Raw genomic sequence first — 26,076 nt, forward strand, 5'->3', positions numbered from 1 at the left:
TTGGCTCCCTCCCCCAAATTGACACTTTATAAAAACCTTCTGTACTTTTTTCCCCCTCCCTCTCTCCCTCTACTACCTCCAAGATGGTAGGAAAGTTGTTGTTTTGGAGGGCAGAGGAACCGCTCTCTGATGTTATGTCCTCTCGGTGCCTGTAGTGGTGCTGTAGGAGGCTGCTGGCTCTCTTCTTGAGCAGCCCCAGCAGCCCTGCCTTCTTTGCTGGAGAATATATTCAGGGATTCCCCTTAATAATCACCTACCCTCTGAGCACTTTGTAGTTTTAAAATAATAAAGAGCCCCCAAAGCTTCCTCCCCACAAAAAGCAGGATCTTCTCAGAGCCAGGGGGGCAGCAGCTCCTCAGCACAGAGCCCGAGCCCATTCCCAGTCCCTCTGCTGGGGAGGAAACTCTGATCTGTCAGCCCAACAGAGGGAAAGGGGGGAGAGGAGAGAGAGGAGAAAAAAAAAGCAGCTGGAAAGGTAAGCCAGGCCCGGCCTGCATCCCCGGGCTCGCGTAGCGCGGCAGGCGGTGCGAAGGGTACAGGGCGGGCGGGGAGGCGGGCTACGCGAGGCCGGGGCTCGGCCGGGGCGGGGTAGGCCGCAGCGGGGGGTGCGGGGAGCCGGGGGGGGTTCGCGGCTCTCGGGCGCCCAGAGGAGCCCCGGAGGGGGGTGAGACGGTGGCCGGGACCCAGCGGGAGGCTCGGGGCGCGGCGCTGCGGCGCCTTTGCCCGGGAGGTGAAGGGCGGCGGGGGAGAACGGGGGCGGGGGGGCGCTAGGCCTCAGCGCGGCGCGGCCTGGCCGCTCCGCTCCGCTCCCCGCCCCGCCGGGCCGGGCCGGGCCCCCCGCGCCGGGCCCCGGGCCCAAAGCGGGCCGAGCCCCGCCGCTGCCGGAGCCGGAGCCGGGCGGCCGGGGGGAAGGCGGCGGGGGCGCCGCGGCGGGGCCGCTTCCACCCCCCCCCAACCTCCGCGGGGCGGCGAAGGGGGGAGTGGGGGGGCGGCGGCGGGAGGGGCGCGGGCCGGGGGGGGCCGGGGGCGGCATTAATTTCCCAAAATGACTTTTAATGAGCGGCGGCGCGGGGGGGGGGTGGTGGTGGTGGGGGGCACCCCTGCCCCCAGCCCGGTCCGGGGCCGCCGCGGCGGAGGCGGTGCCGGTCCCGCGGGGCGTGCGGGGCCGCGGCCTGGAAAGTTTCTCGGCGTTTTTGGGGTGCTCGCCCCCCCTCGGCGCCCCCGCCTCGGCGGCCGCGGGGATGCACCGGGGGTGCCCCGGGACGCGGCCGCCGCCCCCCCCCTGCCCGCCACCCCCCCCCCGCACCCGTCCCCGTTGTGTCCCCTCGCCCCGGGTGGTTTCGCCCCGCAACTTTTTTGGGGGGGCTTTTTGGGGTTGGGGGAGGCCGTCAGAGTGCCTATAGTGCCCTCCCCCGGTGCTGTGCCCCCGTATCGGGGTGCCCCCCAAAACCGGGGGTGAGGGCGGGGGGTGAGGGGCCAGCTCAGCCTCGCCTCCCTGCCCTGCCATGTGCCAGGGCTGGGGGCTGCCCCTGGCCTGCCCGGGGTCCCATGGTCACCCCCAGCCCCACCAGGGCCGGTGGGTGTGAGTGGGCTGGGGGGACAGACCCCAGCCAGGGGAAGGGGCTCCCCTCAACAGCCAGGGCACAGTGGGACTCGGACTCAGGCCCCATCCCGCGTCCCCAAACGTGGCAAGGGGTCCCAGCGTGGGTCGGGGCCCGGTCGGTCCTTGGGGCAGGTGTGGGGTTAGGAGTCGCCTTCTCGGTGCTGCTGCCGGGAGCTGGAAGTGAAAGGATGCTTTTTTTCAGGGAAAGGAACGTCTGGTAGTTGTGAAGTGAGCCCACTGGAAAGCCAGCCAACACGCTTCACCCAGCACAGGTGAAATAGTTCTGGTTTCTAATGCTGGAGATGTGTAGTTTGGATTAAATGTTCCTTAAAATGTCTTTTAGTTTAGAAGGCTAATTGCTTTGTACAAGTAACCTTGAATAAATTTGGGGAATGACAGCAACACTTAGCTTAAAGCCTTATATTACACCATCTGATTAAAATATGTAGATCTATAGTTAGTTCTAACTTTGTTACTTAACAACATATGATGAGGGTTTATTTTAAGGATGCTCTCAATTTTTGAGGATTGGTATACTTAAAATTGGCAAATTTAGGGCAGTGCATCATTCCCTTACAGCTAAGTGTCCTATCCTGTGGGCACTGTTGTACTGTCGGAGTGTCATACTAAGACCTTACTGACCGGGCAGTGCTGATGATGGATAAACCCTAACACTAATGTTTTGCGTGTAGCTGTCACTCACAGGCCAGTGACATTTTCACAGCCATCTTCAACCTTTTATGTGATTTGTTTGTAATGTATAAGCATGTAAGATAAATTTAATTGTAAAGCTAAATTGTCTACAGAACGCAACCCCAAATTTACTTAGTAGGAGTAATTTTGATGTTTCAGTACTTCTATGATGAATGAATGAGTTTTATGTAGGGCCTGGTCCTACAGAGTTGCATGTACCATGCTCTCGCAGTATGGTAGATCCTCAGGAGGTACAAATTTATTGTAATACCATATTGAAACTTTGATAGCTTACAACTGCTAAAAGGCTGCTCTGTGAGGAGCTCTGCTGCTTTATTTTATTTATTGAGTATTCCCACTGAAGCAAGAATGATACTCTGGTATTGTGTGAAAATAAGTTTGTTTGTCTTTGCACCATTGGGACTAGAAATGAGGCTAAGGCATTTTATTTAACGTCATATGCAAGTGCAGGTTAGCTGTTATTTGAATAAATAAAAGACTTGGACTTATGGCTTTTTTTTTTTTTTTTTTTTTTTTTTTTTGTAAATTCAAGTGCAGATGCAAGGTATCCTGTGGTATGTTTCAGTCTCTGGTTTCTTTCTGGATCATGGTTTTGATATTTTGAGATAACATTTTAAAGTGCATTTTTTGTGATGTTGCAATTGCCTAAATGTTCCATTTATTGCTGTGTCTGAAGGCCTTCTTTCTGCAGCCCCAGTCTCCCTGGCAAACCCTGGTCTTGTTTATGGCCATGTTGAAATAAGCATGTTTCTGTGCAAGCATGAAAATCTGCCTGTGTGGATAGGACTGCAGGACTGGGGCCTTAGACCGTCAGGTCAAATAGAGAAATCCTTGTTCAAAAGACTTCCAGTGATATGGAACCAGTCTGGAGCCTTACTTAGATCAGGAATAACCATATTTAGGAAATGTTTTATTGAAATCTATAGGAGTGTGCTTGTAGCTATTGTTTTCAGTTACAAATCTTTCTACTGAGCATCTTTCCTCCCAAGAAATCCTTTGAAGTTTCTTAAATTCCTGCAGTCTTAAAAGCTTGTTGGTTTTCAGATTTTGGGCTGTCTTTGTCACATTTTATTTAAGGTACTATTTATCAGATGGGTGAATCAGGAGAAATTAACTTGCCTGCTGAAGTTCATTTTGTATAGGAAAACAAAAACAACAACCTGGTCAGTTTAGAATAGAAAGTGCCTTTCCCCCCCTCCTTAGTTATGTTTTCTGCTGTTGATTGGAACTTGTTACCAGTCTACATGTTATTTAGTTATTACTAGGAATAATACTAAAATTTAGTTCTGTGTTTATTGTATTATATTATGAAGCATAATTCATATTGTTGGTGTTGCTTAAAATGTAGTGCTGCTTTTCTGTTAATATATTGGATGTCCTTATGCAATATAAATTGCCTTTTTGCAGAGTAGAAGCTTTCTAAAAAGGCAGAATGAGGACGATTGTTGCTGCTTCTGTCTTCCTAGGTAGATTTTCACATGCAAAATTAGTCGAAAATATGATTCTAGGTGGCAACTAAAAATGTGTTGTACTATCTTATATGTTAAGTGCCTTGGCCTTGCAGGTAGATCTATTTGGGTACAGGCACACATATGCAATGCCTGTACTTGTGTGGGGCTCTTCAGAGGTCTTACTGAACAAGCATTTTCCTCAGGTTAATAAAATTGTCCCTTATAAACATCCATGTAGCTGACTTTGGTTGCTTCCAAGTGTTTTTTTTTTTAATCTCATTTTGGATGCTTTTACTAATAAGACTGTTTTTTTTCTAGAATTACAGCAGGCTCGGTTTGGTAGCTGAGCATGGTAGAGGTCTGAGTTGTTGAATGACCAGAGCTAAGCCAAAGTTATGGTTAAGTTGTAGGATGGGGACAGAAGTTACAGCTTTGTGGTGTTGATGTCGACCACAATTAGATGTGGTGTAGCTTCTCTTGATAGAACAGAGCACTTCCCAGAGAGATGCTCATTGCCTGGTATGAAATGGAAAGAAAAAGGAGTATTTTTGCTTTCTTTCTTTCTTATATTTTTACTAGTACTGATGGGAAGGTTTTACAGTAAGGTAGCTTTAAATGTGTGTCTTTTTGTCATGATTTTTTATGGTCTCTGCTCATCTCTGAACGGATTAGATTGCATGTTGCCAAAACACCTTAAAATCCATATATTTACTGTTGGTCCCAGCAAAAGGGTCAGGCAAGTGGAACACAGGGAATTCATCTATTGGTCAAATTGAAGAATTGGTAAAGCTACTATTTATGCTGCCTGTTTTTGTGGAAAAGCTGAGCTTCAGGGAGATCTGAGTTCTGCTTTCTAGCCTCAGGTTGATGGTTTTGGAAGCGTATGTAGACTGTTGTACCTTGTCTGTGAAATCTCATGAACACACCAAGCAATATAGCATTAAATCTGCACTGGTGTTAGGAAATTCAAACCAACACAGTTAAGATGTCTTTAGTCGTGACTTTTATTTGGATGCAGTCTGTGAACCTCTAAGTTCTCCTCTTAATCATACATATTTTAACCACGGATGTGTAATTGTGTTGCAATTTACAACGCATTTGGGGATTCCATTGCCTAAATTTGGTCTCATTTAGGTTGAATGTCAAATTCTGAGCATACATTTAAGAGTGTGTTTAACCCACATGGTTTAAATTATTTTATGCTCAGGGTTTTCTTAGGATTACTGATTGGGTTTTGGGACTGCAAATTTTCAGGCTTTCTAGTAGCCATTAACTTATCTGTAAAATACTGATGATGAAGGTACCAAATTTCAGTGTGACATGATACAGATACTCAGTATGATCTAGCAAAGATTTTTCCCCAAAGTTTGCTGTGACAGCATTTCCTGACCTCTCTGAAGGACCGTTTAACTGTTTGAGGAGAGGGTACGTGGAGTGCAGAGCTACAGCTTAGTTGTCTTGGAGTTGATGTGCGCTGCAAGGAAACCGATTACACCTCTTTGGGAGTGCTAAAAGCAGTTGTGAGCTGGCTTGTTCCAGTGCCTGGCAGCAGGCACTGACAGTTGCAGAGGTGTGTGCATGTGTGTGTTTAGGTCTTTTATTTCTCTTTCACTGTCACCTTGCAAACCACTCCCTGTTGTCTTACAGGCCACCAGTGGCTGCACTCAGCAGGACAAGTAGTTCTGCTCAAAGTGGTGCTGTCACAGAGTGTGACTCTGCTCTGGGTCCTGCCTGTCCTTGCTGGAAAGCCTTACTAGGGCACTCAGTTTGTTGCTCTTTACATGTCCAGATAGGGCTTTTACCGCGGCAAGTAGATTCTCTTCCAGTCATCTGTTCAGGTATAAAAAGTGGGAGAAGGGGAGAAATTAATGTCACCAAATTACAAATGTTAGGGGTAAGGTTATAAGAACATAAGGAGTACCCTGCCGGGTAAGATTAGGGGTCGATCCTGCCCACTGTTCTGTCTTGGACAGTGGGACTAACTGATGCTATTTATGGACAGTATGAAAGCCCAGCTGCTTTTTATTTATTTATTTCCTCTTGCTCCTCTAACATCTGTATTTATGAAATTAGGCATGCTGGCGAGTATATCACTGCCCATTTCCTTTAGTATCTGTCCCCATTGTCTGTGAACTTTTTGAACCTGCTGATGCTGTCTGCTTCCATAGCTTCCCATGACAGCAAGTTCAGCAGCTCACCACTTGTGAGTAGCAAAAATAAAGAAATATTTCTTTAATATATTTTGAGTCAATCTAGCTTTCTCAAGTGTCCCTAGTTCTAATGTTGTGTGATTTGGTACATGACTGCTCTGTATTCACCTTATCCCTTACCACTATCATGTTTTTCAGCATCACTCATGTCCTACCTACATTATTTCACAATGACAAGATTTCTGGGTTCTCTTCTGTTCTTTGCATTGTTGCTTCAGACTCTCTAAATCATTTGTTTAGAACCAGTTTGAGGAAAATGTAGATTCCTCAAGAAGTAGCCTCTGGTTTCTCATTCATGAGTTGTGGCTTAAGCCAGTGTGAGCACATGCAGGCATGAACTATGTTTGTTTTGAACCTCTCTGCAGCTTCAGCGTGGAGTGTAGTTGCAAACCCCAAAACTACTTCCAAAAGGTTTTCTACCCTGATATTTTTGCAGCGAAGTACAGCTGCTTAAGCTTTTGATTTTTCCAGGGGAAGTCCATGTTTCCGTCATCTCTTACTGAATCCTGTGGGACAAAAATAATTTCTCCCCCACCCACTATTTAGCTAAGTGTAGTTTCAGTTCTCTTCAGTTAGGCGACATGTGCCTGTTCCATGCTTGTGCTACTTTTGTGTAGCAGCAAAAAGCTCTGTTAAGAACTCCTGTCTCTTTTGCTCGAAATAAAATACTACATCAGATTAAATCAGAATTGAGAGATTAAAAAGTCGTTGTTGTATTTGTGTGTGTATATGTACGTAGCATGGAACTAAATGAAAAGGCTCGTTTTAGGCATAGCATGAGTTCAGTCTCCGGCAGCGCGCCCGCACAGTGCTGCTGTCTTTTGGAGGTCTGTATAGGAGTCTGCCAATAAAGATATCATTGCAGTTTGAGAGAATTGCTGTAGTTTTTCTATATAACCCTGTCTGCCAGGTGTATCAGCTCTCTTTCTGTTCATTACTCTGTAGTTGCTCTGTTCAATTCCTATCAGGATTTTTAATATGGTTATTTTTTTATGTGTATATATAGACCCCAAATACATGCTTGAGCTCGTTGGTTTCCCTGAGGATTACTTTTAGTATTTTTGCTTAAATGTTTCATATGGCATCATACTTGTGTCCTGCATCTTTCTGACAAGTGAGATGGAAAATACCGCGCCTTCCTTGACACAGTCAAGTTAAGTGCAAAAATAAGACTTAATTGCAAGCTAAATCCAAAAATAAGACTGGGGACACAAGAATAAATCCAGGATTATAGTGGCTGAGAACTGCAGTGTATTTTTCTTACAGAAACCTAACTTAGGAACCCTGGATATGTGTTTCTTGTTGTTTACTTTGGAACTGCTCTGAAAAACTCTTTTTTTGGTCTGTTGCTTGATAACCTTCAGGAAAGAAATATTGCTGGGTTGTGCAAAAGAGAAGGAGGTCATTGATCAATCTAAAAACTCTACAAAGCATAATAGCAGTAGCTTGAAAGGTGCTGGTAAATACAAGAGAAAGAGAGCAGCGTGTGAGTAACCCCATCTTTGAAGATTCAGATGTTCTTTCCAATTTTTCATCCTGTCCAGCATGTCACAAATACAAGCCTTGGGTAGCTGTTAAGAGCAGCAAACTCCAGAGCAAAAGACTTTGTCTGTTGCACTCTGTGTAAGAGATGCAATTGGTTGAGACCCATTTGATTACTCTCTCTACCATAGTAATAGAGAGAGCTGTTTATCAAGCATTTGGGACTCAAACCCAGGTCACCACCTATTGCTAGGCTGTGGGATTTCTTTTCTTTCACATAGTTGCTTGTAGGGTAGATATGTTGTGAAGGGCCATACGCCAATGATCAGTTTTAAATTTATGCACTCTGCTTTCCTGTGCTCCCCTGCATCAAGGGAAAGGTGATAGGAACTGTTTTTGATGTCTGTGCTTGTGTTTTGGCTGTTTGGTGTAAACAAAGTGCCAGGCCCCTGCCCTGGAGTGTGGAAAGGGAACTGTGTATGAAGAGGAAACATGGGGCGATCCTAGTTAATGTCAAATGATTAATCAGGTTGCTGGTGTTCATGCCACCTAAGTTTTGTGGCAAGTCTCCAATCTGCATGCTGTATGTGCTGCATGTGTACTTGTAAAATTATTTAAATAATTGTTAAGTGTGTCTTTGAATTTTTAGTGCTTCTGTCCTGGCTGTACAGCTAGATGTGTGCTAATGGAAGTGTCAGCTTTATGCAGTTTACTGCTAGAGGTACATTAGGGTGTTTGGTTTTGTCATAGTGACTTCAAGTACCACAGCATTTGGGGATCCAGGAAAGTTACTTTTTGTTTTCTCAAGGTGTTTTTATGCAGTGGGGAGAGAAGTCCTGTTCCTTCACCAGAGGAAGTGGGATCTTTTCTGTAAAGGCCATAGGTTCCCTTCCCTTGCCATCTGGGGCCTTGGGAATAACTAAGTCAGTTGAGGTGGTAATCTGTACATTTGTCCCATGTCATTTACTACATATTTCCTGAATATCATCTTTATGTATGTTCTTTGCTTGGTATATAATGCGTATGGAACTGAACTGTACTGAGCACACCATCTTCAAGAGTTTATTCCTGTGCTTCAGGATGACCTTTCTGAGTAAGAGCTGCCTTTTGCAGGTTAAGCTGGCTCTAGCAAAGGAGCTGCAGGTTGTATGTACTGTTAAATATTCCTTGATGCTGCTTTGTTGTTTTGTTTTTTTTTTCTGTGTGTGTGTTTAAAAAAAAATTGATTGCTAAAGACTTCATAGTGGTGGAAAATCACAGAATCACAGAATTATAAGGGTTGGAAGGGACCTCCAGAGATCATTGGGTCCAACCCCCCTGCCAAAGCAGGTTCCTTAGAGCAGGTTGCCCAGGTAGGTGACCAGATGGGCCTTGAATATCTCCAGAGGAGACTCCACAACCTCCCTTCCCTCATAGGGAAGATGCTCCAGGCCCTGTATCATCTTTGTGTCCCTCTGCTGCACTCTTTCCAGGAGATCCCTGTGAAGAGTACCTTAAGTTTTTATGAATTTGGTATTTCATTGCAGTGTGGGAATCTGTTTTGGGGCAATGGGGAAGAAAACGGCCTCCTGCTGAAATGACATTTCAGCCTTCCTGGGGTCAATGGGAGTAATCATTAAGGACAGCATTTACATAAAACAAACACAATAAGGTAGGTGAAGCTCTGAAGGATTGTGATGACCTTAGGAAGGACTTTATACTGATGCTTGCAAAAATTTGTGCAACTTTAAGATGTGAAGTCTGTTCACCAGGTGTGATAAAGACAGATTAAAAAGAAAAAGTCCTGCACTGCATGATAAAATTAATATTTGGTAGAGCAAAGATACTTAAATAAAAACCTTTATTGTGATCAAATGAGTTAATGTTATGCCAGCATTCAACGTGATTCCTGAAAACAGGTAATCTAATTTGTTGCTTAACCTTTTTCAACTTGTAACTCCTAATAATTTACTGGTAGATGAGTGGAGGTTTTTTTGGCAGGTTTAAGCAAGGTGATGGTAAACTTTTTTTCTTCAATAATTTCCTTTTACAGTTTCCAGAGATCTGTGACTGCTAGTTGAAAACTGTTGTGCTAATGAATTTGGTTTATTGGATGCTACCTGAATCACAGGTTAAGTGGCTGCTTCTAGCCACTCACTTATTAAGCAGGATGATCCTATCTGTTGTATTCTGACTGACTTTGACCTTTTTGATATTTTCCGTAGACAATCTGCTTCATCTTGATTCATCATCATTCCAGGATAGTGGTGTCCTTGGGGCTCTCTCTTAACATTGATATGATACAGAAGATTTAAAATCAGGTATTGTTTTGGGTCCCTCCTTCCCACCAACATGAAATACACAATGTATAACTGAATGCATTTCCTTTTCCTTATGTGATTTTTCTTAATATTTTGGTTCTTTCAGCTGATGTTCACAAGGAATAGAGTCACGTGATGTATGAAGGCAAACACATACACTTCTCTGAGGTTGACAATAAGCCCTTGTGCTCGTATAGCCCCAAACTGTGCAAGCAGAGGCGACTTAACGGCTACGCCTTCTGTATCAGACACGTTCTGGAGGACAAGACTGCCCCCTTCAAGCAATGTGAATATGTGGCCAAGTATAACAGCCAACGCTGCACCAACCCCATCCCCAAATCTGAGGATCGTAGGTGAGTGGCGGTTGCCCATCTGCGATGTGGGAAGTGTCTGGGCCGTAGGCATGAGCTTCCTTTTACGACTGTGCCTGGTTTCAGGTTAAGGGAGGAACTGGCCTGAGTGAATTGAATTCCAGGATGTTTCTGTGAGGGTTTTGTTGTAAGACCAGTAAACTTTATTTTATTTTCAGTGGGCATCAAGTACACAAAGGAGGCAGTAACTTACTCCCAAGGAACGTACTCCCAAGTTTTCAGAAGAGTTTATTGCTTCGCTCAAACTCACTATAAATTGTGGATCAAACCTGCTACACAATATCTGCAGATCTGACTAATTTGCCATGTCACTCACAGTATGTGCTCTTAAAAGGACCCACTTGTTTGGCCAGCTGTGGCAAAAGCACACTTTCAACTCCTTTTTCAGGATAAACAGTTGAAAACGCATACCTTCTGGGCTTAGGGAACAGTGACACACAGGGATGAAAGCGGAATTACAGTTCAGCGATCTTGCTTTAGTATGGATCTGTGGTGGTATATTACTGGAATAAAATACATACTGCTTGATAACAATCAGCCAACTGCGAAAGTGCTGTTCGCTCCCTTTCTTTGCTTCCTCTCTTTTCTCTCCCTCTCCCTGCCCAAATGAAGATGCCTGAGGTGCCCACATATTAAATGGCTTGTGAGAGATAATGCTTGAAGATGTTGGAGAGCTGGGAATTCAAACAAGTTTTCCTAAATTGCAGCCCATAGTGTATCCACGAGGGCTTTTTTTTCTTGCTCTTTAAGACTTCTTGAAGGCAAATCTCATTGGTGCTGCTTGGGGTGAAATAGCAGAATTTTTCTGATCTTGGCTCATAAATATGACTTTAAATTTTCAGTCATTGCTACAGGTTTTGCCAGTACCACAGTATTTAATTAATGTGTTTAACTACCTGAGGTTTGTTCTGTTACAAACGTATTTTTTTATTTAAACTAAAATGTAAACAAAATATGCCAAAAAAGAACCAAACCACTCTTCACTGACCTTTCACATTATTAGCTGCCATTCACTAACCTTTTGCATTATTAGCAGTGTTCCCACTGTGCCCTACATATAACTTCTTTCTCGGCTCACAGCTCCCTCTCTTGTCTGAAATAACAGTTGGACTGTGCTCTAAATTAACTTGCACTTCACCTGCCATTTCAGTTGAGGAGACTGATGAAGTGAGAAAAAAAACATGAATGTTTGTCAAAAGCTGTAGGGCAAATGCTCAAATGGCACAAGATGAATAACTTTAAGCTGTAATTTGACAGTCGGTGACTGTTTCTTTGCTTGTGTACAATTGTGGCACTTTGGAAGTAAGCTTGTAAAAATGATCATAGAAATTGTTAGAGCAAATATGCTGTAATTTCTGATGTAAGAATGGACTCAGACAGAGTTGCTGTTTACAAGAATTCATACTTAAATACAATAGAAATGATAATACTTAATGACACTTTTTAGGTCTCATATGTTCCCATGGAATTTGAGATTTTTCTTTACACCTTGAATCGAGTTCACACTTTGTTCTTTTTGATTTTTCTCAAGTTAAAGTGAAGTGTGGTCATGACATCTGGTGTATGTTATATTAGAATAATTCAACTGCATGTCGAGTGTCACATTACAGTACTTGAAGAGGACAGCAGGTGTCTGAAGGAGAAAATAAACTTTTAATTTCTAATGAGAGGATGTGATAGTTTGAAAGAATATTTTAAAAGACTGCTTCTCAGGGCAGAGTTTAGTTTTAACAATAAAACGTGATGAATACTAGTGATAAGACTGCGCCTGCTCCAAGCATTTTTTTTTTTTGGCAGGCAAACCTGTATCTGTTTCTTAGGAGACTTTTTTCACACTCTGTTCAATATAAAAATGTTTGCTCTGTCTGAGTTCTTCATTCTCAGCTTTTAATTTTCTGTGTACAAATTTTCTGTCAGATGGTCATTTTGTCAGTTTCAGACATGTAACTACATGATCAGAAGCAGCCTGTAGGATGTTCTGACAGCTATCTTCCTATATATCTTTAAAGATTATGAAAAGTAAAAAGTCTTAACAGGTTTCATGCATTATATGCCAAAAACCTCAGTCTTACCACAGATAATTAAAAATAATTATTCCTTGACCCTGGACAAATGAGATGCCACTAACCACGATGATGTTTAATATTCTGTTATATTATTAGATTTCTTATTAACCATTAACATTCTAGAAATTAAATCTATTAATAGTGCATGACTTCATTGCCGAATTTGAAGTCTAGTTTCTCTATTCACTATTTTGTTTTGAAAGAACATATACTAACATGGGCTGTGAATCTGTGTTTCCTCGTTTTTTCTTGTTCAAATACATGCATAGATAATAAAGTTCAGCTTATTATTTTATTATAGAGTTGTTATACTTTAGGTAGGTTAAACATAATTTTATCTGTCTTCTTTCAAGTGAGTGTAAATACTTTGTTAACATGCAAGCTACTCTCCAGTTTAATTAGATCTTCCTTGAAATAAGTGGCCAAACCCAACACAAACCTGGGATGTACTGTGAAGCATGATGCAGGTGTAGGTAGAAAACCTTACTTTCTGGATTCTTAACTTCCCCATAATGTGGGGCACTGTCCAGAAGCTGCCTTCATGGCCCATCACCTTTTGTGGGCTTTGCATTACAATGGTTTTAATGGATATCAACCCACTGCCCTTGCAGTACCTTTTGACTACATTTGACCTTACCTGTGCCGGAATAGGTGCCTTTAGCGCTGAATAAGGAATGGGAAGAAACTATATTAGGTACTCAGCATGGTGCTGTCAGCTGAGAAAAACTCACTGGCAGGTTACAGAAAGGACAAACTGTGCCACTATGGCAGCTCACCAGCACTGGCTCTGTGCAGGGCCAGCTTCGCCCTCCTGGGCTTCCAGCTCAAATCTTCCAGCTCAAATCCACATGGAAAGCACTGTGCTACTTCCAGGAGCTATTCCGTCTTCCCGGTAGTCTGTATGCTACAGAGCATGAGCTGTTTCCCTGGCATCGCCTCCGATCCAAAGAACTTCCTGCCTCAACTCAGCTGGCTCTTGGCTGCTTCCAGCAGAGCCACTTGACATCTGCACCAGACTCTGCAGCACCAGGTATAGCCAGAGCCAGTTTGGGTCAGGGCCAGCTAAAGAGCTGCCTTGGAGCCTGCAGGAGAGGGATGTAATTCAGTGTGTGTGCCCACCTGGCTCCACGTGGGACCAGCCGGAGTCTGGCAAGGCCAAGGTGGAGTTGGTCCCTGTAAATGATGCCTAGCCAAAGCTGCTTGCATGTAGAGCTACCCAGAGAAGACTTAGTCCCCATTTCTTCCTGCTCCTTTTAGTCCGGTGGGCAAAGTGTATCAGCCTCCATTATGCTGGAAAATGGGGAATTGATGCAGAGCCAAGTCAGTGGGTACTGGAGTCTGCAAGTGTGTGATCTGTATTTTCCTTATGCTGTAGTCCGGTATCTATGGATTTGTGCCCAGGGGTGATGCCTGTGTAAGATATTGTTGGCTTTCAGTAATGCGGCATGGTCAGTTGTAAGAACCAAAGCTTTATTCTCTGTCGTATAAAAATGATCCTGTTAGAGTTGAACAAACAAGCAAAACGCATAACTGCCTAAAACTCAGAGAAGAATGATAAACTAATTACCTTTTCATGGGTTTATTCACCTTTTCTGTATTTTGCTTTCTTCTTGGTTTTCACAGTTTTACCTTCTCACTCCTGCACAAACACAGCATGGAGATATTTAAATTCTGAACAATATAAAGGAAACATTCAAATTGAGCAACACTCTTTTATCGGATTAAGGGAAAAAAATCCATTGTGCTTTTCTTGTCTGTTTGTTGTTTTTCTTCTGTCATACTAAAAGTGCTATTCTAACTGATTTCAGTCTTGCTCAAAGAAAATATTAAGAAAATGCTTAATTTTAATTACGTGAATATTGTTGTTGAATTCAATGGAAGTTTTATTGAGCCCTCATTACAGAATTTTAATTTCTAAAAGTGCACCTCTTGGTATGACCTTACAGTATTCTAGTCTGTTCCAATAAGAACTCCATTCTTTGCTGGCTTTCAGCTTGTCTCATTTAGATACATTTATTACTTACAACTTAATGTAATGAAGAAATCATTTAGATAATAACATGTAGTAGTGTTTTTCAGCCTTTTTTGATTTTTGAAAAACTTATGGGTGTGGATCCTTCAAGAAAATACATATATGGAGACTGTTAAAGACCATATCAGAATTTGCTTTTTCTTTTTTACCTTTTATGGACCCTTTGGAAGCAGTTCATGCATTGCTTCTTTAGGAGTGGGATGACAAATTGAAAGTTACTAATCTGAAGTGTTATAACTTTTGCGAAGTTGATTTGGGCTTTTGTGTTTTTTTTTTTTTTTTTTTTTTTGTCCATTAAGACTAGGAATAATTTATTTTTTATTTAGTTGTTCCACAAAACTTAATTTTCTCAGATCATGTTCTACTCTACTCTACTCAGAATACTTACATGGATATTCCCTTATCCTGTCCATAAATACCATGATATAGACATCAGTCTTTCCTCATATCTTTGTTTCCAGCTGTAAGCTGCAGGTTGTAAATAGGATCCTGCAAGGGCAGAAGCCTGATTGCTGAGGGCATTCTGCAGAGGCCGGAAAAGGATCAGATTGTGATTATTGTATTCCTAACACCCGCTTGTTTTAACCAGACAAAAATTGTTTACTTCTTAGTATGTTATCTGAGTCTATAAATTGTAACAAACTACTAAAGGCTTTCATTTTTTAAAAAAGATAATATTATATTAAAAGATTTTTGTATTAGATGAAGCTTGAAGTCTGTGTTTGTGGATTGTATGTATACATACTGCTGGCATTTTGTAAACATTTTCCAAGAACAGAGAATTTCTTTTAAACTGAATTTTTATTTGAAGAACATTCAGCTAATCCTCTGGCTACAAAATTGTTATGTTAAATTACTATAACAGGGCTTAATATTTAAGCTACTTGTTCACTAAGAGCAAGTAGTGACCCTTCTGGAGAAGGTATCTCCAGCGAGATTGTCCCTGTGCGAAACTGCTCCCTGCTACAATTGGGATTCATAAGAATGATGTGAGTGTTGATGAAAATGCTAACTACTTCCAATGAAAGGACAGCCAAATGAAAGAAGTATTCTTCCCTGTAGTCTTTCATAGGAGCTTTTGAAATGGCTCTGTATGATCAGAATTAATGACTTGAGTTCTTACCGTGTTTGTATCAGGCCGTTTGTTTTGTTCACTGTGTTTTGTATTTTCCCTATTAGAGAGTAAATATTTTGCATACAGTGTGTGAATCTCCTATAATGAATAACCAGTGAATGTTTCTATATCTTAAGATTTCAAATTGTCACTTGTAAAAGTTTATTTTCAGCTGTAGGTTGGGAACACCACAATTATCTGTTGTATTAGAAGTGATTGTGTACACTTTTTATAAAATCTTTTGTGTTTTGATTAATTTTTCATGTTGTATATGGGTTTCCCCTTAGTGGACTGTTTTCTTCAGGTTTTCCTTACAAGAACTGAATTAAGAACTGTCTGCTTTTCCTTTTCAAAGGTACTGCAACAGCCACCTGCAGGTACTTGGCTTTATACCGAAAAAGGAGAGGAAGAAAAAGAATGATCCCATAGAGGAGGTGAAGGTCAGGCATCAGATGGATACTATGGCCTTCAGTCTGACAGTGCCCACCTTGGCCTTGAAGATGCCCAATGGGCTGGATGGGATGTCCCTCTCCCCTCCAGGGGCTAGGCTTCCTCTCCACTACCTGGAGGCAGAACTAGAAGACCCCTTTGCTTTCAACGAGGAGGATGATGACCTAAAGAAAGGGGCAACGGTGAGGAAAAAGTTGCAGAGCAAGTTGGCTCAAAACCGGCAGCGCCAGAGAGAGACAGAGATTTTAAAAGTTCGCCAAGAGCACTTTAGCCCCCTTCCTGCACCTTTGCAGCAGCAGCCTCTGCAGCAGCAGCACTCCCATCTGCCACCTTCATCAGCTTCGTTAAAGCCGACAGGGCTACAGCAGGGCTTAGTCTGCAAGTCACCTCAACCTCCGAACACCAGCCTACCAATGCAGGGAGTGGCACCCACCACACACACTATAGCACAAGCCCGGCAGTTGTCTAACAAGAGACCTCTGCCCCTCCTGCCACCTGCTAGGGCTCCGGTCACGGACCCTCCGAGGACTGATCGGGTCCTAATGAAAGCCACAGCCTTCTCTCCGCACTCATCCTGCATGAGCCGGCTACAGAGACTGGTGAAACTGTGCACTCGAAAACAGCAGCTGGACACTGATCTGTTTCCACATCTAGGTGGGTAGATAATAAATGCACTTTTTTTTTTTTTTTTTTTTAACCTGAGACCAAAACACAAAAGAGGAATGTCTTCCTAGCTCCATCCTGCTTTCACATGTGGTCCTTACGAAATAAACCTGAACTCTTGATGTTTTCTTTAGCCCTGTTCTCTATGAAGGGAATGCCTGGACCTACCACATATGATTTATGATATTTTAATTGTTTGTTCTTCTTAATGTTCCGTTAACTGTTTGAGAAATCAAGCTGAGGTATAGAAGAACATTGCTTGATGGCATAGGCACTGTATAGACAGTTTGCAACTGCATTAGTAAAAGTGTAGTGCAGACTCTACTTACATGGGTAGACAAGGTTAGATTGAATGTTAGATATATGACAAGTGCAGATTACAAAATAAGTGCTAGTAAAAGTATGGAGATTGACCCATCATTCTGTGGAGATCTAAATTTCTGATTAATGTGGCTAGGAAAATTGGAGCACAAGAGAGTTTCTCTTGACTGGGCCTGTTCATATGTGGAACTTGGCTAACAAAAGCCCAAGGCTGTCTCTGTGCCAGGCAGGAAAGCAGTGCCGTTACACGGGTAATTGGAGAGGTGGAGTCTTGTCTGCATATCAGTGCAGAAATAGTCTCCTCCTTCCTTATTATCTGGAAACCATGCTAATCAATTGCTGCTTGCAAAATTGTAAGTGGAAATAGCCAACCTGCTGCTGTGGCTGTAGTGCTCTATGAAGCTTCAAAAAAGGCAGCCGACCTTAGGGCTTATTTGTCTGACTATGAATGCAGACTTAGGTACACCTAGCTGTCCTTAACGTCTCCCTCATTCTCCAAAGTTACCATACTTTTCTGCTTAGTTTTACATTGTATTTTCCTAACAAGTTAAATGTTGATAGGAAAAAGGTAAATAGAGGTCAGTGTTTGATATTAGAGCAGGAATGCCATTTATGATGCGTTTGTGGGTGTTGATATATTTTTTTAAGACTTCAAATAAGTTGGAAGTACTTCATATCACATCTAATTTCATTGCAAACATCTGTAATTTTTGCTATTTCAATTAACCTTTTTTAATTTGCAGTTAAGATCTGCACTTTGGCACTCATGGGATAGCTTGACTATTTGTTTAGAAGATAATTAGCATCCCATAGCATTCTCTAAAGGACATTGTTCTTCAGAAATCCTGTATGATGGTCCTCTGTGTAATGCAGGTCTTCTGTGGAACGGCAACTCTAGAGGCACTTTCAAGTGTCACAGACCCAAATAGCTTAAAAAGTGACCTGTGTCTTGAGAAAGATCACTTTCTGCGTTTAATGTTTTACATTCTCAAGTGATGTTTGCACTGAATGGAATATGTTTTCCCAAAAAAAAGAGGCTTAGTAGAAAAATGGATTAGACCTAAAAATGTAGAGTTATGCAAATACCATGCTACAATAAATGTGAAAATGAATATATACGCTTTGAACACTCATATCTGGCAAAGTAACAGAATTCACGTATTAAACAAGGCAGACCAGGAAAATATATGTGTTACTTCCTCACAATATGCCTTAATATTAAAGACTAGTTAGGCCAGTTCAGAAAATTTTAGGATTTGTTTAATGATGGAGTAGCACTAGAGATGGCTGCACAGAATCTTTAAAGAGATGCGCTCAGTTTTATGTGTACTTGCTATTAGAGGCGTGTTACTGGATATTAATGTAGCTGCAGTCTTCAGTGCTTCATATTACTGAAAAACAGGGATTTTGATATTTCTGATTAGTGTTCGTGTCTAAATGTTGGAGGGGCTCCTGATGATTGTTTTCAAATGTGTATGTATGTCTCTAACTTGGAAAGTAGGTGACCAAGTACTGATGTGTTTCCCAAATTGAAAGCATCTGACTTCAGAATTGTCACAGAAAGAGATATTTGTTTTATTTTCAGCAAAAATTCTTCTCCTTAATTCTGTCCAAATTGCTGCTCCATTTTCAAGGAGCACACAAGGAAGTGAAAAAGCAATAACGATGGCTTGTAAATGTGGCTACAGGATTTTTATCCCACCAACGGCAAGAGATTGCCAAGAGTATCGTTGGATGTGGGGGAAAGAGAGTAGGAAAAAATGCAAAAGATGATGCTTCAGCTAAAATTTTACACCTGAGAACTTAACAGGAAAGCCAGAAACAGAGTTCAGGTAGTTTGTCTAACAGAGGTTCCTGGTGCATACAATGAGTTGATCCTACTGTATCATCATTAAGCAAAAGCATGCCACTCTGTGTCTATGTTCCTATGTTCACATATCTTTATAGTTTTCTTTTCCTGCTAATATATGCATTTGCAAGCAATTACAAAGACTGAGCAGAGGAACATCCTGCATAGCTCCTTATCTCTCTTTGTCCATGCTGCTCTGTCTTAGTTTTCCTATTCTCCAAGTGTTTTGGCACTGAGCAGTGGTCAGAATATAAACAGAAGTGGAATTGACCTATTTAGATCATATAGCGTTAAAAATTACCAGGCTGTCAGTTCTTTGTGGCAGGGACTTCTCTCTTACCTCATCTCTAAAGATTCCATGTGCTTGCTACAGAAGCTGTAATATTTTCTGTAGGCAAGAAAGCTAGTGATTTTGCTTTCACTGCTTATGGCCAAAAAGAATTTTAAAAGGAAAACTTAAATTTGGAAAAAATATTAAAAAAAATAATAATAAAAAAATAGTGCATGCCATTTGCATACCACAACGAAGCTGCTACAATAACTTTCCAGTGTAATTGATGAAGTTATATGTTAAATGAAGCATAATTCTGTTTGTAACTATACTACACATCTGTCCTTTATGCCATAGGTTGCTCAGAGAGTTGTGTGAGGTGGATATGCTTTTCATCCAGCTTTCATGTTTTCAATTCTCTTAGGGCTGGATTGGTCTGAAGACAGTGGAGAAGAGTTCGAGGATTCAGAGCAAACCTCCCCTTACCAGGTCGCATGGTCTATCCGAGAAAGCCTCGGCTATGAAAGACATGAGTGAGTATGATTCTTCAGTATTCATGTTGGCCTTGATGCAGTAAATCATGAAAATGTGAGCTTTACTGTGTGTGGAGGCACTGGCCCCTAAGCACCCGTTTAAGTCCTTTGCTGAGACAAAGGATTGTTTGAATCATTTATTTGTAAGAGCTGCAAAACAGCTTTCCATCTTCAGTCCCAGCTTTCACCTAACTTAGAGACCTTTGTGCAGTCTGCTATTAGGATACACCAGGAAAAAATTTCAAGGTTATTTGCCTAAATTTAATTGAGTGTATTGAAGTTTATTCATGAACTTGTGTTCCTTGCTGAGTAGAGATGTTTCCTGAATTGTAACTAAGTGGGGGGAGTTGTGCTTGGTTTGTAGTAAACCTGCTGTATTTTACTTATTACTCCTTATGGTAATTGGGTAGGATATTTGCTTTAATGTGTCTTTTTTTTTAAAGGGCATAGTATTTCTTTTATTAATTAATAAGTGTTGAATAAACCTTTGTCAAATATTTCGGAGCACTGCAAGGAAGTGATGTGACTGAAGGGATAAACAGAGCAAGTATTAGCAGCTGATGTGGAAAGACTTGCAGTGTTATAATTATTCTGATAAACCATGAGACTTACACCAGGATATGATAATACATGTCTCTAACTTTGCACCTTTAAATTTACATTAATAAAGCAAATCATCCTGAGCATGGTATTGTAAAGAAACTGATAACGAAAGGTAATGGGGATCTCAGTAAGGTTTGACTGTGGTTTCTATAACAGGGTTCTCTTTCCCTGTGTAAATGGACTTTCTGATAGTACATCTCTCTTCCATTTGTTTAGTCTTTAAATATCACAGTTAAGTAACATTTAACATCATTATTCTCATGATTAACTGGAAATCCTGAAACTCACCAGAACTTCTAGCCATCTCTAAAGATTGTCCACAAGGTGAACAAGAGAGCTGTATCTCAGTTAACAAGACAGGTACCAAGATAGTAAGTACTGAGAGCCTTTAGCGAATCAAAGCTTAGTAGCAGGGTGTAGATTTTTAACTTTTCTTCTTTAGAAGAAAGGATTTCTGCAGTTACGAAAAACCACTGGTTTTAGGGAATCAGTAGTCAGAGAGTGAACTCCTACAAACATTATTTGTACTTAAAAGGTAACTTCTGAACCAAAATGTTTTGGGGAAACATGAACAAAATTTCAGTTCATCTTTTAAATCACAGATAATTTTCAAAGCAGATATATCTATCAAATGACTCTTTTCTCTTTGACATTTGATCTGGTTCTTCCACAGATCCCTCTTTTTTCATCAACTTCTAAAGGTCATCTGTGTGTGTTTTGTCTTCTGTTTGTCTTAACTTCCTTTGAATTCTTCCTTGTTTTCACACACTGATACCTTGTCTTGACATTTTCTGTTCTATTCTATCATTTTATGCATTTCAATTAAACACTTTGTTAACTGATCACGATGGATACATTTTTGTATAGTACTAGCTGCTTTTGTGCTTCAATCAGTCTGCCCAGTATTAGCTCTTCAGCAGCTTTCCTAGTTTTGTTTATGAATAAACACAGACGTGTTCACTTGATGCTAGCCTTTTAAAACTTTTATTTCTATTCTACAAGCTTATGTAGAGGATGTTATTACCTGAAATGTTTTACTTCGACATTTTTGCACTATAGTCTGTCCGCTGCTGAAGATGAATTAGTTCAAACTATTTCTTTGGATATTTACTTACTGTTTTCCATAGCAAAGCTGGTTAAAAGATAGTTGCTTTTTCATTTGTGTCTTCTCTTGTGGTCCTTTTCCATTTGACTCCGTGGAAGATAGCAGGAAGGATGCTTCTCAGAGCAGATTAGAAGAAGAAAGCGAACAGCTCATTTCTGCATTATTGGACAGGGTGTTTTCAGCATTTTTGGTTGGGTGATAATGGACAGAATCCTCTGACTTCTTGTTGGACTTCTTATGAGATACCGTAGTGGCTCCTAAACTCTCAGAAAATCCCCAGATTGGTTTAAAATTAATGCTTAAACAAACAGGAATATGTTTTGAGTACGCTTGCCTTCTGGCCCTTTTAATCTATAAAATTCATGCTGTTGTCATCATCTGTGGAAACACAGGCCAAACGCTTGCTTTCACTCTTCTTGCCTTCCATATTTTATTTTTTAAAAAGGGTTCCTTGGAGGCATGTGCGGGCGTTTCAGTGGGAGTGACGGCGCGAGGCTGGCCACAGGCAGTGGGCCGGCGGGGACACTGGCATCAGTGGGGGAATGAGACTTGTTCCCTGCAGCCAGAGAGGAGGGTGCCCCCCAGGTGATTCCAGCACAGGGTCTTATAGCTCAGAAAGTACTGGAAAACAAACAGCTTTAAAGGAAAGCCTGCTCTCCTGCTCCCCTGACGGCGCTGTCACCATGCCTGCCTGCTCGCTCTACCCTTTTGCTGCGTTGCGCTGCCTTTGTTTTCTTCATGAAGTCAGCAAGAATTCCCTTGATGTTTACATGTGACAGCCTTAAAGGGAAGGGTTGTGAAGAAGCTTTTTGGATTATTTATCAGATCATTTGCATGCATTTTGAGTTTTCTTTTAAAAAATGAAATGCCACACGTTAAATTGTACTTCAAAAATCATATATGCCCCTTAAGAGAATAGGCTAAATAGAATTTGGTAAACTTGTTTATAAACAGACGGCAGTAAAAAGTATCTTTCGGTTTCAATACTTGCCTAGGACAAAAAAAAAAAAAAAGTGTCATTGTGCTATTTTTAGGTCTCTTTGAACCTGCAAATAAATATATTTTGGTTAACCTAACTGGCCTGGAAACAAAATTCAGAATAGACTTCTAGAAGCTGTTAGCCTTGAAATAAATCCTTGTTTGTTGCAAGCACGATTTTTTTCTGTCTTGCATATATATCTTAATCTTGCTTTTTAAAATGATCTCATAAATTTCAGTTCAAAATGCATTAAAATACCATGACTTCTGTCTATTTCAATGAGAGGCAGGTCAGAGGTCTCAAATTTGCATTGAAAAACACTTTTCCCTCAAAAAATGAAACACTTTTTTTCCTAAGGAATATTCCTTTCTTAATTACAAATTAACTTTTATAACCATATTTTAAATTAATATGTCTGCAAAGTTCTTTAAGTAATTTGTCCCAGAGCAGATAGCAAAACATTTAAGACCCTAGACCTATCTATGTGTAACTGACCCCGTCCATATTTTTGCTTTCTTTTAATACATTAAAAGAAGGAAAAACTTTATAAATAGTACATAATTAAACTTTTCAAATCAGGCTGTGGGTTTTTGATGTTGTTGTTTTCCCAGTAGGCGTTTTTTCCTAAGAGAGCTTAAAAGTGTATTTTCTTCTTCAATATTTTAAATATTGCATACATTAAACACTTTTAACAGGTTATGTTTACTGCTTAGCATTTTATTCCAGAGGTTAATTACTTGCAATTTGCATTTCTTGAAAATAATCTGTAATCTATTTTAACAGGCAAAATGTATAGTTGGCTTTACATAAAACTTTAAAAAAATGTGTGTTTATGCCCAGGCAGTGTTTGCTCATGTGGAGTTTTTGTGGCCAGTCTTTTTTAAATAGATTCTTAAATTTAGCCTGCATGTGTATGGAATAAGATTTTCCACAAAGGAAAGTAGGTCTTACTCATATTGCCTTTCAGGGACAGCTGTTTTGTCTGCTTTTCTGGATCTTAGTTTATTTGCTAAATATCGCAGCTGGTATTTTGCATCCTTCTGCTATCAGCCAGTTGTGGTCTGCCTTGCCGTGTGCAGGTTTGGATGTCACTTGACTCAGTCACACCAGCCAAGCCCTGCAGTATGAACCTTAGGAGGATTGGATTTGTTTCATTTGTTTGGATTTGTTTTCTCGCCCCTGCCCTCCAATTGTTTTACAGATGGGAAAGTTAGTAAAACGTTCCTCATTTCTATAAGAAAAAACTTAAAGGAAGAACTGAACAAAGTCTGCCTCGCTTAGCCTCAGCTCACTCCGTTGCTCTGGGAACAAGAGCATCCTTCTGCAAACGAGTGCTTGGTGTGTAGGACTGCTTGGCAGCTTCAGGGACCCTGCTGTTTTAACAAGTCCCAGTGATAATTTCATTCTTTTTGCTGATTTTTTTTTTCTTTCTTTTTTTTTTTTTTTTATGAACATGTTGACATGGTTTTGATAGCCTTGTTGATATGTGCCTGGACATTCAGAAAGCCAAGATAAATGGCAAAGGCTTTCTGAAGCAAACAAAGAGTGGGACCAGTCCTCCTTCTGATCATTGCTTAGCACTGGTCTGATTTTTTCCTCAGTAACTTTGGAATTAAACATTAATTAGTTCTCTGTGGCTGTAGGATAACTCAAGTTTAACCTTGGAGCAAGGGGAAAGCTACATCAACTGTCTTAAAATCTCCTTAGAGAGTAGTCACTGGTACTTAAATCACTCTCACCCCACTTTTTTTTTTTTTTTTTAACTGTCTCAGAAACAGTTTGGTGGAATTATGGGGACTTTGGTCCCGTTTGGGTGTTGTCCCCTACATCATTTTTGCAGTTGACTGTAATGGGACTGGGATATCAGTCCAGGTTCATTTGACTATGAAAGTTGCAGGGCTGAGTTTGATAAAATCGAGAGATGCTTTCTGAACACTTCTTAAGAAGAGGGCTGAAGTAACTCCATTACAGCTGTGGGCATGTCATTGGTATATATCTAGTGTGAGAAGGAGTGAGCATGTAGAGCCTCATGCTGGCTGTATGAGTGTATTTTGGTTTAGAAGGGAAAACACTGCCTGGCAAAGTAAGAGGAATTGGAAAAGGTAAAGGTCAGCAGTTTTGGTACTTGTTAGAATTTGACTATCATCTCCACATGACCTTTCTTCAATAAATTTCCACTACATAGTTCCCCACCCTTATCTTCTCCATTAATTGCACTTTGATTTAAGAGTTTGTCTCATTTGCTGAGACATTTACAGTAAATAAAGGTTAACAGTATAGATTTTTTTTTTGAACAGCAGGCTCCAGACATTTAAATGTGTCAGACTTGATGATAAATTGATGTAATCTCTAATAATGACATACTAAGAAGGGTAAGTACCTTTAGAATTCAAAAAGGATCTTGCTCTTACCCTTTCTCAAGCATCCCTGCTTCATACCAGCCTGTGCATGTCTGTGGGACTAGAAGATGGACACCAACTTAAAGTTCTATTAAACTGACAGATCAACTTCCTTAAAAAAAAAAAAATACTTAAAGCCCACCTGTTTTTATTTCCCCTCCTCCAGGTCCAATGATGACAATGCAGATGACAGGAGTTCCAGGGTGACCAGACTTTGCACTTACTTTCAGCAGAAATACAAGCACCTCTGCCGCCTGGAGCGGGCAGAATCCCGTCAGAAGAAATGCCGGCACACACTCCGGAAAGCCTTGCTGCAGGCGGCCAGCAGAGAGCCGGAGCGTGCTGGGCAACTGATACAAGAGCTCCGGAGAGCGACCTGTGCTCGTACCAGGTTAGACCTTCCTGTGTGACTGCAGTAAGCCAGGGTCAGGGCAAGACGAAGATGGGCAGAGTATCTAGCAGCTGAAATGCTGAACTGTGAAACTGGTAGGCATGCACAAGGAAGAACAGCCATGGCATATAAATGCCTGCCTGCAGGGTAAAATAAACATGGCATACAGTATTTTCCGTGCAGACAGGCATTTTTCAGCTTTTTGTTCTAAAATGTGGATTGTTTGTTCAGTTGTAGCTGGGCCTGACTTCTGAAATGTCATGAGAGAAGTTAGTGTCCTGCTAAAATTTATTGTTGTTAGTTAATCTATGTATTTTGGCTAGCTACAAATATCTGGTACTTTAATAAGTCCAGTTCTTTAGAGCGTGACCAGTCTGGTTCTTTAGTTCCCTGCTTCAATAGGTTTCTTTTTTCAGACAGCATTTTTTTTTGTGTTTGTTTTGTTTTTTTATGAAGTCAATACTTCCTCTTAATTCTCTTCCCAGCAAATCAAACTTAAACTGATGCCTTTTGTTAGATTTAACTCAATCTAACATTAAATGAAACTCGGCAACAAAATAAATATCTTCTAACAACTCTGAAGGTTACCTTCTGTGGGAATTCTTTCTAGATAATGTCAACATCCCTCCAGCTCTCAGTGTACTGAGAGTTGGTTGATTCATATGTGTACAGAGACAGAGTAAGTCTGAACTCTGGTGTTACGTCTTGGGTGCCAGCAGTTTCCTTTGGTTTTCTGGTTTTGCTCTACAGAGTGTGTGACTATGGAGGTGGGGAGAGCTGACATGAGAGGCAGGCAGGGTGCTGAGGGTATATTCTGATCATGGGATGCTCTTGTTGCTGAACAGTGGGCTGTAGTTTGTGGCAGGTGGAGGGTTTATTGCTGGGGAAATGGAGTGATGCTGGGAGAGCTGCTCAGAGGTGTAATGTAGAGGTACATGACTAGTTTATGAAGATGCATAAAAGTCTACAAACTTAAGATACAGTAAAAACCTCGACATAACTGACAACACTTGCTGGGTTTTTCATTATTAAGGCCTTTTATCTCACACAATTCAATTGTTCTGGGTAGACTAGCAAAGCCAGGTATGTCTGTCATCACTGCTCTGGTTGAATTAAGTAACTGCAGTCTTTTCAGTTATGAAATGTTTCACAGGGGTAATATTGCTAAC

At 41.2% G+C, this 26,076-nt stretch overlaps 1 protein-coding gene across 5 annotated transcripts in view; it reads left to right on the top strand.

Annotated features, from left to right (window-relative positions):
* Positions 1-26,076, top strand: part of INO80D (INO80 complex subunit D) — a 44,827-nt gene continuing 18,751 nt past the window's right edge. For 3 of the 5 annotated variants that reach the window (XM_082763446.1, XM_082763444.1, XM_082763447.1), the window contains exons 1-6: positions 1,084-1,875; positions 9,665-9,760; positions 9,867-10,113; positions 15,699-16,447; positions 19,322-19,430; positions 24,683-24,907. In XM_082763446.1, the coding sequence (XP_082619572.1) occupies positions 9,896-10,113; positions 15,699-16,447; positions 19,322-19,430; positions 24,683-24,907 (1,301 nt within the window). In that variant the 5' untranslated portion in view covers positions 1,084-1,875; positions 9,665-9,760; positions 9,867-9,895. Of the gene's footprint in view, positions 476-714; positions 731-1,083; positions 1,876-9,664; positions 9,761-9,866; positions 10,114-15,698; positions 16,448-19,321; positions 19,431-24,682; positions 24,908-26,076 lie in introns of those variants that run through there. The other 2 variants (XM_082763445.1, XM_082763448.1) reach the window with 2 other exon arrangements.

The sequence above is a fragment of the Aythya marila genome (assembly GCF_965140915.1).
Source record: "Aythya marila genome assembly, chromosome: 6".
NCBI classification, from domain to species: domain Eukaryota; kingdom Metazoa; phylum Chordata; class Aves; order Anseriformes; family Anatidae; genus Aythya; species Aythya marila.